The 12,670-nt window shown below is 33.0% G+C and overlaps 1 protein-coding gene across 1 annotated transcript; it reads right to left on the minus strand.

Annotated features, from left to right (window-relative positions):
• Positions 1 to 61: 61 nt before the first annotated feature.
• On the minus strand, positions 62 to 6,740 carry LOC105334478 (tyrosinase-like protein 2). Its single transcript, XM_011437950.4, has 5 exons — positions 6,671 to 6,740; positions 5,858 to 6,032; positions 3,609 to 3,799; positions 2,578 to 2,681; positions 62 to 1,551 (listed from the first exon to the last, which is right to left on the minus strand). Exons 1-5 carry the CDS (start codon positions 6,686 to 6,688, stop codon positions 126 to 128), a joined length of 1,914 nt encoding a protein of 637 aa, XP_011436252.3. The 5' UTR covers positions 6,689 to 6,740; the 3' UTR covers positions 62 to 125.
• Between the last annotated feature and the right edge of the window lie 5,930 nt (positions 6,741 to 12,670).

Below are 12,670 nucleotides of genomic sequence, written 5' to 3' on the forward strand. Positions count from 1 at the left end.
AATTTTTTTTTATTAAGAAACAAAAATGGGTTTTAATTAACAGAACAACAGCACGGTACCCTATAACCAAAACCAGTACAAGTAAAATACAAAACGTGTTGTTGATTTGCTGAAACTTAACACTCTTATGGCGCTGGAATCCATTTTTCATTCCTTTTGCAATAAAACACAATTGGAACATTTCTTTCATTAAACGTTGGTAAACTTCCAGGCTTGCGGACGTTGAAGTACATCAGAACGGCATCATCAAAAGTATTTGCATACCCCTTTGGACGTTTCACATCTATTTCCATTGCTCCTGTACATGGTTCGTATCGCGGGGGCTTTGATCCGGGTACCAAACACTCGGGGGTACAATATCTTCCACAATCGTCAAACGCTGTCAAGTAAACTTTGCTGGATCTTCGTTTTGTCGGACGTTTAACGGCTATGTAAGCCATTGCAGACGACAGAGGAATCCTGTCGTCCACAATGGCATATTCTTCGTAATTACCGCGATAATTCAGCCCGTAGGAATTAACATTGATCTTAAACGCCCCCGATTCATCTGCTTTGCAATTCTTGAAATGGCTTGGATGTCCCGTTACCGTAAGCCGGTCAATTTTTTGGATTTCCGGTCTATTGTCGTAAAAATCGTAAGCGGTGGAGGACAGCACCGTTCCGTTTTTTACCGTAAATGAGTTGTACACTTGTTCGTCCGTACATCTAACATACACCACTTTGACAGGTATGTATCCCCATAAAGTAGTATCACTCTCGCAATCTACCCTAAATATGTTCTGAACAGGATAAGATAAGACTTCGCGCTTACGTTTTCTGAAATGTCTGTTCCGGCGGTTCGCGCTACGTTTTTTACGCTTTTCGAATGGTGAGAAATTACCCGAAGTGGCAGATAAGCACCTAGATGAGACGCATTCAAGTCCGTTTGTTGCATACCGTGAGTTGCAATTCTCTTTGCAGTCCGCTGGCGAGATTTCGTAGTCAACGTTATCTAACCAGCGCCTGTCATATCCGTCCTTGGTCAATAATTCCCCTTTATATACCAGGTTATCCATTGGCTCGGTCGGAGCATGATCTCCATCTCGGTTTGTACCGGGGTACACAAACCTGTCGTCCCTACAGCTCCCGTTCGGACACTGATAACGCCACCAGAGGTAATCTATCCAGCAATGGTGCATGAAAAACACTGGGTCGTAGGTGGCATAACGTAAACTGTTCATCAGTCCACCAACATAAATATGACCGATGTTGTGAACATTTTCGAGCTGATCGGCAAAAGAACGCGCAGAAGTAATGGCGAACAATTCGGCGACTGAATCTTCGTTGGTTGGATCGCGTTGCGTCGTGCCCACGTTCCGGACAAGTGTTGTGCGGTTTATAACCCAATTTTCAAACGGACCATTTCTAACCCGCCCATCTCCATTCCCTAGATACTCATTAGTCCAAAGTATCGAAGAACCAGGGGATGAAAGGCGATAATCCAGTCTCCAGTCTATGTAAGGGATACCACTCAACTTCCCATTACTCGCCTCAATTAGGGCCTCTTCATATCTGAAAGTTTATATTATGTCAACATGAATGTTTCAACGTTATTCCAAAATAAATAAAAATAAACGTGATGAGTATTAAACTATGTAAGACAGGATGAAGATTAAAAGCAAGAGCGAGGCGTTTAATTGCAATGTTTAAGAAATCAAATGAAACACAATAGCATTAATACCATAATACACATTCGTCTTGAATACTCTTCCATCTACTGGCATTTTATAACACGTATATAAAGAGATAAGAAAGAATAACCTAAACAATTGCATAATGGCACCGCCAAATTATAATAGTCAAGAGCTGTGAGAATCATCAAATCAAGGCATTTGGTCTATATATATAAAATATAAGGTCTTTGTCTTAAAATATAAGCTTTATTTGGGCGTGGGTACGAAAACGTGACAGAGGGTGATGCTTGCTGAGCCCTCTTCACGTTTTCGACCAGAGCCCAAATATTGCTTCTAATCTCTAATATAAAGCTCACTTTGTCAGAAGACTTTTTTTTGTTAAAACGTTGTACCTGTCTTAATCGACAGTTTATGATTAGTCTTCTGATTGGTATGGAGAGTCACGTGGCAGGAGAACAAATATCAGAGTCCATCTTTCCAGAAGTCTTCAGATTTTTTATGCCATTGGTATGAAAAAGCCGAGATGAGCTTACGACGTAAATAAATCATTAAATTTTAAAATCTAAAAATGTTAAGTTTTCTTATGTCAGAAAACAAATTTAGCTATTTATGATTTGATAAGAAAAAGGAAAAGATAATAATTTAGTAGATCAAACATTTATGTTGTTTTTTCTCGTTTAGTGTTGATAAACAATAAAAACTCGACATGTTTTAAATAAACGTATGTCTTTAGATATAATTAACAATTTATTGCATGAATATATGGGAAATGAAGATTTAGTCTCCCAAAAATTGATATTTTCCTAGGGTGTTGCCCATCAGGTATAGGATTTTTCCTAGGAAGTAAATCTTCATATTTCCCTCACCATCACGCAATAAATGTATATAATATAACAGTACTTACATAAGAAGAAATACTCTGTGCCACCCCGGAAAGTTTGGTCCTCCATGGGCCGATTGTCCTGCATTAGCTTGGTGGTAGTTGGCAATGGTCTCATAATTGCTAGTCTGAAAGGGATGAGGCTTTAAAACTTGATGGTGCAAAACTTTTACCCGTGATTTTGTATTTAGTGAATGAACCTTAGACACGATTTTAAATCAATTTTTTTAAATATAAAATGGTATAAAGTAAAACACGCTTATAACGAAATGCCACGGACAGGCGATTTTGCTTCGTTAAAAGCATAATTCGCTATACCCTTCAAGTTTACAATATAAAGTAAAGTTACTGGTTATGAAAATCGCTTCGCTGTAAGCGCCAATTCATTATAAGCGTGTTCGCTATAATCATGTACTTAGCTGTCTTGCACATTTTGAAATAATCGACCAAAATTTGAATGTCAAGTTATAAGAGAAATACATGTACAGAGGTAAGAATTCATTGTTATGTAAAAAAGTTCGGTTCTTATATTTGTTTACAAAAAATGTCAAGTATGGAATTAACATTTTTTTTGGACAAAATGACTCCTGGGAAACAAGGAACAGTGATTCAACATGTTCATAACTAATAATATCAACAGAAGAAAGCAACAGATGATTGAAACTTCTACCAATAAAACACGTATGTAAACAATAACAAGGCTCGAGCTTTGTTTTACAAAACAAAGAATTTCAAACTCCGTATCTTGCTTTTAACTCAGTAGCTGATTTAAAATTGTGAGACCAAATCGTGTCCAAGTCCCTTTGAATACAAAAAAGTGATTAATTCGTGATAAAGAGTCTACGTTGGTTTGTGATAGGATATTATTATAATTTTTATCGTCATGTCTCAAAATATCGTCGGTGATAATTATATACCATCAACTTTTATCACTACTTTTTCGTACATACTATGTATGTCTTGAAATGCAGTTCTGCAGTTCTGTTGAATATGATTGAAAATTAACAAAGTATTTGTTATATTCCAGAAATAATGGAATAAAAAAGATAACATACAGATTTTGCTTTCAATGCAAGGACGGCGTCGTGGAACACTTTTCTTTCCTTCTCGGTTAGAGATCTGTATTCCTTTCTCTTTCGTTTATTTTGTGTCGCTCGTTTCTTGCGATGGTTTTTGCTTTTATTAAAAAGACTTCTGAGATAATTTAACTCTGTGTTTGACATCTTTTTGCAGGGAGTTTTAGATTCTACAAAACAAAACAAAAAATAATGATAAACTTCCACAATTATTATGAAACACAACAACCAAACAGAAAAGAGAGTCGGAAATTTCAGGATTCTTGGTTAAAATTGACAACATACTAACAATAAGATCTACCTTAAATTGGCATGGTCACAATTTTTGTCAAAATTTATTTTTTCAATTTTGATATAAAAAGGCATTTCTAATAGTCAACCATTTGAGTGTCAGCCGTCCAGATATAAGCGAGATACAGAGCTCGCAATTCTTTGTTATGTAAACAAAACTCAAGTCATGTTTTTGTTTACATTTTTAATGTTGACAAAAAAAATCCCAGTTTTAAACCTGGAAAGAATTTGACAAACGCTAGGAAATGTTTATATATGTTCAAAGTGAATAGACACTCTTGAAAAGCGCACTTTTTTCATCTTCGCCCCTGTTTAAAAACCCCTATAAAATTTAATGTTAGGCGAATAAATATGATATCAATGACGCAATGTTGTCGGGGTTTTTTTTCTTTTGTAGAACGTATGAGTCGATTGTAGAGAGTGATCAAATATATTTCTTAGAATTTCCAAATATTATGGAGATGAAATATTTAATATATATTAAAGAGACGCTAGTTTTCATGGTATTTGCTAGTTTTCCGCAAATACCATGAAATGACAATTTACTCAAAATTTATATGAACTTTCTAGCAAAAGTAAAATTATTATCTGTGCAAAAATAATCGTCTGTAAAAATTGAAAATTCGTTAAATGGATAATGTTTGAGGATCCAGACAGTAAATGTTGCTAGCTCAGCGTTTTGATCAACAGCGTAGCGCATTGTATTGAAAACATTTGAGCGTCGCTTTCTACAGGAGGGTGCAAAGACCGCAAAGGACCTTTGTGCTGTTTTCAGACGACAAATATATTTTTTTGCGTGGTAGAAAACAAGGAGCAAATGTTGTCACTTTGAAATATTGAGAAAATATATAATCTCTCGACCAACACTGCTAACACATTTTTATTATTTTTGCTATTTATTTCAATTTTCAGTAAACTTTAAGTTAATATAACACCAGTTTTAATGATATTGAGGCTATTTTTATCATTATAATTATCAAAAGATAGATTTTTAATGCGTATTACTATATTTATCAATTAAATCGTGGAATGATTTGTGTTATAACACCTCTAATACCCCCGTAATTCACTTTAAAAAAAACATTCTGTCAAATGTTTTTAAACTTTTTTCACGCACACCTTTAACTGACAGTTTTTAAAGATACGCTGACTTTCCTACTAACCATTTTCAATCGACAGCGCTCACGTCTCACCGCATGTGGCCTGGGTTAAACCTACCTATGCACCTTTCAATTGACTTTAATCTATTTGTTTCATTATCCTTATACAAAATGTAGTAGGTTTACTATGCATGCCAAAACACTACTGATCATAGTCAAAAACGGAAATAATCGTGAACAGTAAATAAAGTAAAACTAAACGAAAAGATGCCATACTACGATCAAGGCTAACAGTACTTGAAGGAATATTAAAGCTTCACAGAGCAGTGGTTCAACTTGTTGAATATTCATGATAATAGAACAGAGGCAGGGAGCGTAGCTACATAGAAAAATATGGGAGATTATAATCGATAAGTGATAAACGATAGACAAAGAACCATGCCATGTGTATTCATTAGATCTCATAATTGTTCAATATTTCGTCCACCACTAGATAATTCTTGACTCATTATTTTACGTCACGTACAGGAGGCTGTACAAAAAGTTAAAAAAAGCGACCATACGATTACACACAAATGTTGCTTTAGACTACATGTCAACTCCAAACATCAACAATATTCATTAAACTCATGCATATTCATACTTATTGTGAAATTGACGTAGGAACCATTAAACGTTAGAGAGAAATTACATTTATTAATTGCCATATGTATAGTTCTATTTATTGTATATTTTGTAATTGCGGAAAAGTTATTTAATCGAATAATAATTTTGAAATATGAAACTTTAACGAATATTGCGAATTTTTGCCGTTATATATATATATATATTACAAACCCTTCCATGTGAAACGCTGGAGACAAATCAAGGACTGCTGTTCAACAGGATACTGTTTGGTATAGGGGTTCTGCGAATACCTCTGGAAACATTCCAGCAGACTTTTTGGCAGTCCTATGGGTCTAACTCTAGCATCAACGGAGCAGAACAATATAGTGGTCACCAAAGTTGTTATCTAAATCATAAAACAAAATTATAAGATATGAATAAAGTTTCAAGAACAGAAATACTGTCAAAACAATTTGCGTACTTGCACCGCAAAATTAATACACATGTAGTCACAAGCAGTGAGAATCATCTTTAGAATTTCAAAGGCACTTGGTCGTCCTGTAATTATATGATAAAAAAAAAATCGCCAGGAAACTATTTTGAAAAATCAATAACTATCATTAAAAATGGTTAGAATTTTTTGTTTTATCATTTTTTAAAAAATAAAGTATTTTTGTTTTAGTGCTGCAAGGACTCATAATGTTACATATATGAAAAAGAGCTTTTCAATCACGTACATGTATTATGAAGAGACATAACATTATTTTAAAACAATATCAATTTTTTCTATATTCCGAAAAAACAATTTAAACCCAAACTTATGCTTAATTTTATGCTATTAATCATATAATGACCACACAGCAGAAAAACGCATCTGAATATTTGCTAAAAAAACATTACAATTATAGTTCTATGATGGGCTACAAAATGCATGGACAAACAAAGCAATTGCTCTTCCATTGTTTATCAATTATCTGAAGAAAAAAAATATGCATAATTGAATTCAAACCATGTAAGGTAAAGTTGATGGTAAACTACCCATACCTTTAGTATTTCCTTCATTTTGAGACTATGCTTTGGGAAAGAATGAAGCACTTTATCCGTTTATTTCGGCTTGTTGTAAAAACATGTAAATCACTTGTAAGTAATATCAAGTGACATGCAATTTATCGATTTGAATGTATGAGGACCATGATGGGGATCAGGATAAAATAATTGCATAGAAACCTCTTACTTTTATTCTAAACTTGAAAATAGTTATGGGTAGTAAAAAGAAAGAAGCAAAGGTGAAAATAATTTTTTCTTTGATATCAAAATATCATAAGATATAAATCTTGATAATGATTCGTGTGAGATAAAGGGACTGTGTTCAATATGATGCTTTGTTCTAACCTTTGGTAAGTATTTTGACAATTATTAATGAAAACGTAAAGATTTGAATCATTTCTTTAATATTAAAAATAGCCTTGATGATAACTATTGGGATATCGTGTAAAATGTATTCTTTTTGTTTGAATACTTGCTACATTAATGTTAGGCCCTGTTGATGTCTCAATTTACATAAATATTGTATATCATTAACACTCGCTAGGATTTTCCGGTTGTTGCATTTTTACATACAAAGGGTTGATTGCAGGTATACTGGTCCATGAAACAGATTGCAACGGGGCAAGTAATCAAGTTATATTCCCAATATTATTCAGCTTGAAATATCTACATGGAAATGGTAACCAAACAAAGACGTTTTGTCATTAAACTTATAAATTTAAGATTGGGACAATCGTTGAAATACTTCTACAGGTTTATACCGTTACATAATGTATACTGTAAATTCCTAATTTTACGCGAGGAATTAATATCCGCGTAAAATCGCGAGAAGCCCGTCTCGCGAATTTTAAAATCTCGCTTTTAATTTTCAAACATATGTAAACTACATGAAACTATGATAAAATTTCGACATTCGCGATTTTATGTTCTCGCGATTTGATGGAAAATCGTTGAATCGCGGAATTAAGTACTCGCGTAAAATAAGGAATCTACAGTATACTGTATATAAGGAAATATTCACCCCTCCCCCTTCATGTTTTTTTTTTTCGCCTTCGTTGATAATAATAGTGATAATTAATAGTGAACGAATATTTTAACTTGTTTTATCAATTTTATTCCACCTTTTATAAAATATTATTTGTAACTTGTCATTAACCATAAATAAGAGTCGTTTTTCCTGCATTTTGCAGAAAGAGAAACGACACCCACCCTTTTTGTAAAGAAAAAATTACACTGCATTCATTATTGAAATAAACCAGTATATGTTAAAGCATACATAGAGTACGTTTACAATGCATTTTACGGCTATTAATGTCCAAAAACGAAGCCAAAGCAGATTTAGTGTCATCTTTTTTGGTCCTTTAGAGTAATAATAGTGATAATTAATAGTGAACGAATTACAATGTTTCAAGTTATGTTGCTTTAAACACACCTGTTTCAGAGCGAAATGAAGATGGGGTGAAAATGTACATAGTGTAGCAGGGCAAACATACATGTAACAAGTGGCGAAAATAACCCTGTGAAGAAAATGAAAAAAAAATATAGACCAAAACTCCAAAGGACCAAAAAAGATGACACTAAATCTGCTTTGGCTTCGTTTTTGGACATTAATAGCCGTAAAATGCATTGTAAACGTACTCTATGTATGCTTTAACATATACTGGTTTATTTCAATAATGAACGCAGTGTAATTTTTTCATTACAAAAAGGGTGGGTGTCGTTTCTCTTTCTGCAAAATGCAGGAAAAACGACTCTTATTTATGGTTAATGACAAGTTACAAATAATAATTTATAAAATGTAGAATAAAATTGAGAAAACAAGTTAAAACCGGTGAAGTCATGTTTTTTATGAACAAAAATTGTTCGAACCTTTTTTTTGAATGAAAGTAGTTTTTCAAAATTAATACACATCTGGGGTTTTTTTTAAATAAAAACTTTCAAAAATATGGATAATAGGTCATGTTTTTTATGAACAAAAATTGTTTGAACCTTTTTTTTGAATGGAAGTAGTTTTTCAAAATTAATACACATCTGGGGTTTTTTTTTAAATAAAAAGAATGGAAGTTTCATCGGTAACATATAACGAAATGTGATAGAATCTAAGATATCTACATGTATTTCTTAATTAAAAGATATTTTTCATCATTTCGTTAGTTTCATTTCCATGAGCAAGTACTTGTATATCAAATAGGAACTTTAAACAGTTAATAGAAAAAGATTATTGAGTTGACCCAAAAGATAGTAGGTTTTCCTTGCTTCAGTAGAGAATAATATTTTCCAACCTTTTGTTTTACAGTCTGTATCGAACTGTTGTGATCATTTGGAAAGTTTTAAAATTGATTATTATCCATATTTTTGAAAGTCGACAGAGAGAGATAAAAACCACAAATATCGAAATTCCATTAAAGAGGCAGAATGGTCAACAAACTTTTAAATATGATTTATTCAGTCATACAAAGTCAATATGTAAAGACAAAAATCCAAATATTTCAGCTTTAAAAATCATATATATATATTTATGCAAAGCTCTCCTATTAAAGGAGATAATTCTATTCTACGAATGGTCACGGTCGTCCTGCCCTCTTCATACCGGAAGTTACTTAACTTTAATAATCTACGTGTATATACCAATTACAAAGATCACAGAATCATAATATCACCGAAACCTTTCTTTAAACTTAAACAATCTTTCACTGATGTATTTGAAAGGAATAACCTACATATACTGTGGAATCATTAAATTTCATGGTGGCTCAATCTTCATGATATTTGTAGTTAGCCCTCCCCAACGAATATACATTTTCGACACAAAAAATTAAGAAAGAGTTATCGTTCTAACTGACACTGAAAACCGACGTATCAACAAAAATACATTCCCTTGATTAAGAAAAAATCCAAAATCCACGAAATCCCCCCCCCCTCCCACACACACACACACACACACACACACACACACACACACACACAAATAAATTATTCCGCAGTAGTTTTTAAGTGTCTCATAACCAAATTAAATAAAACTAGGTTTAAACTAATACAATCCTTCAAAAAAATACATGTATAATTGATGTGTCATTAACGTCTGAATAAAAACCTCATAATCTCGATAGAAATTAAAGTTATCATTACAACAACTTACAAGGAAAAAATTAACGCAAGCGTCAACACTACATGTACCTTTTTATTGCTGCTGTCCAACGTTTAATTGGGTAGAAGTCCTATGAAGGTGCTTTGGCTTCGCTGTATATATACAGTATACAGGGAAATATTCGTCCCCATTTTATTTTCGACCTTTCGCCCTCGTTGTCAGCGGGCGAATTTACGACTGAGCGAATTCCTAGGTTCCAAGTTATCTCTTTAGTACTGAAGCGTGTCTTGGCGAATATATAAAACGGGACAAAACCGTTTGCAAGTGTAGAAAGGCGAAAATAACTCTGTATACAGTTATGAAATAAATCATAAATGTATAATGATAGATTAGTTTAACTGGACACCATTTGTTAACGTTTATTAAGGAGACTGTGTGGTCAGCAATGTAAACCATCAGATCTACCTTAATATTTTAAACATGATGTTTTAGTTCAAAACTGTTATTAAATAAATTAACACACCTTACATTTCAGCTTGAAAAAAAGTTCATATTTTCCTAGTTCTTCTTACGAAGATTAATATAGTTTAAAATTGCCATGACCATCCAACCCTTTTAAATCGAGTTTGTCAAATTGCGTTCGAGTTTTCTGAAATATAACAGTATAAAAATGCAAAGCTACCTCTGTATGAATTTTTTTTATAAAACTGTGTTCAAGTAAAAAACAAACTGTTTTCTAATTAAATGTGATTTCTAAATAAAATTGCTGACACGGTATTAAAATGGGTGACTTTTAATCATTGATAAAATTTTAATAATAGAGCAAAACGTAATTGAGATGGAAGGTAACACCAATGCAAATTGTTTTTCCGTTACATAATTCGGTTCTTGTCTCTTTCGTGTGGTACATTGTGAAGGTGTCAGAAGAAAGTGTCATTTTTTTTATTTGTGTAGGCGATAAAAAAAAAATTGAGCACAAACAGAGCTAATGAAAGTTTTTTTTTCTTTTCTCGTAAAAATAAAAAAATGACATTTCATAATCACTTCTCGTATTGTAAAAAATTACAATGAATTTTAAAATCATAATTCTCTTAATACATGTAAGAGTACCCCTATCATTTTAAAAGGCTCAATCAAAAAAAAAAAAAAAAAAGAATTTCAATTCTAAATCGTGAAAGAATATCAAAGATTAAAAAAAAAAGAAACTTGTTTAAAGTAGTTTTTCTAGCTGGTAAATTTGCGACTCCTTATGAAGAAGAGCGCTTTAAAAATATAAAGAAAATAGTCAAATTCATTAGGCTATTTATTGATATGGATTTTGATTTTACGTTCTAAGTGATAATCTATAGCTAAACAAAACATGTCTTAAAATTCTAATTAGATGGTTAAGTTGTTGACCATCATGTATCCTTAACTTAAACAGTACTCAGGATGACTGTTAGTTGAAAAATTTGTAAAATCGGCTCCTTTCAATGAATGAAACCCTTTCAATATTTGTTGTTGTTTATTTTCTTCGTTTGTTCGTTTGTGTTTAAGAAATGAATCAGACTAACTGTAGCTTGCATCTAAGAATCTCTAAAGAGAAGCAGAATATCCGTTTTACCTCAGTCTATAGTGAACAAGAGGCCAATATGCCTTAACGGTCACCTGAGTAGCAAATAACCCATACACAAACTAGTCGAGGAGTCTCATATATTCATTTAATTGGGTTTCATTCTGGAGTAGAAAAAATATAAATTTGTAATGACGACCAACTCCCTGCCTGAAATCTTTCAAAAATAACTATGAAACCTATAATTTTGGCGAAAAACTTAAAGATCTGGTCTACAAAATTATGAATTCAGTTTTCCTTTTAGGTGTGTGGGAGTAAAGAAGATAATTTTTAAACATTATATGCATCAACACCTTTACATCCAATTTGGACCTGTCCTAGAGTCAAAACCCATACTCCAAGGGACATGAAATTTAAAATTTTAGTACAGGATTTCCTGGTAAACATAATTATGAAGTCAGTTTTTCATACAAATGTGTGAGAATAGAGGAAAAGATTTTAAAACATTATATGCATTTAAACTATATGCCATATTGCCCCCCCCCCCTCCCCCATGTCCTGAACCCCTGACCCAGAGGCCATGAATTTCACAATTTCGGTAGAAATTTAGTGGACATCATAACCATATGCATGCATTTAGTTTTTTGCCCACATGTTTGGGAGTAAAGAAGAAGATTTTTTGAGATTTAATACATTTTTACTATATGGCCATATGGTCCCACCCTAGAGCCTGAACTCTAACACAGGGGTCATAAATTTCACAATTTTGATAGAGGGTTTTATGGACATCATAACTATGCATTTAGTTTTAAACAAATATACATGGGAGTAGAGAAGAAGATTTTCTAAGGTTTAATACATTTTTACTATATAGCCATATTGGCCCCACCCTAGAGCCTGAACCCCTGATCCAGGGGTAATGAATTTCACAATGGACATCATAATCATGCATTTAGTTTTTAACAAATATATATATGGGAGTAGAGAAGATCATTTTTCTAAGATTTAATACATTTTTACTATATGGCCATGTGGGCCCCACCCTAGAGCCAGAACCCCTGACCCAGGGGCCATGAATTTCACAATTTTGGTAGAGGGCTTCATGGACATAATAACCATGCAACTAGTTTTTTCCTCACATGTGTGGGAGTAGAGTAGAAGATTTTTGAAATTTGGCTTTTTTTTTGCATATTTGGCCCCACTTGTGGTGCCCCGGGGATGGTAGAGCCACGGATGTCAGAATTGAGATTCCTCTTACCATAGAGATGCCTCACATTAAAAATGGTAACAATTAGCTTTGTAGTTTTTAAGAAGAAGTTAAAAATGTAAAATTGTTAACGCACGTCACAGGACGCAC

Source organism: Magallana gigas, chromosome 10 (genome assembly GCF_963853765.1).
Source record: "Magallana gigas chromosome 10, xbMagGiga1.1, whole genome shotgun sequence".
Classification (NCBI taxonomy): Eukaryota; Metazoa; Mollusca; class Bivalvia; order Ostreida; family Ostreidae; genus Magallana; species Magallana gigas.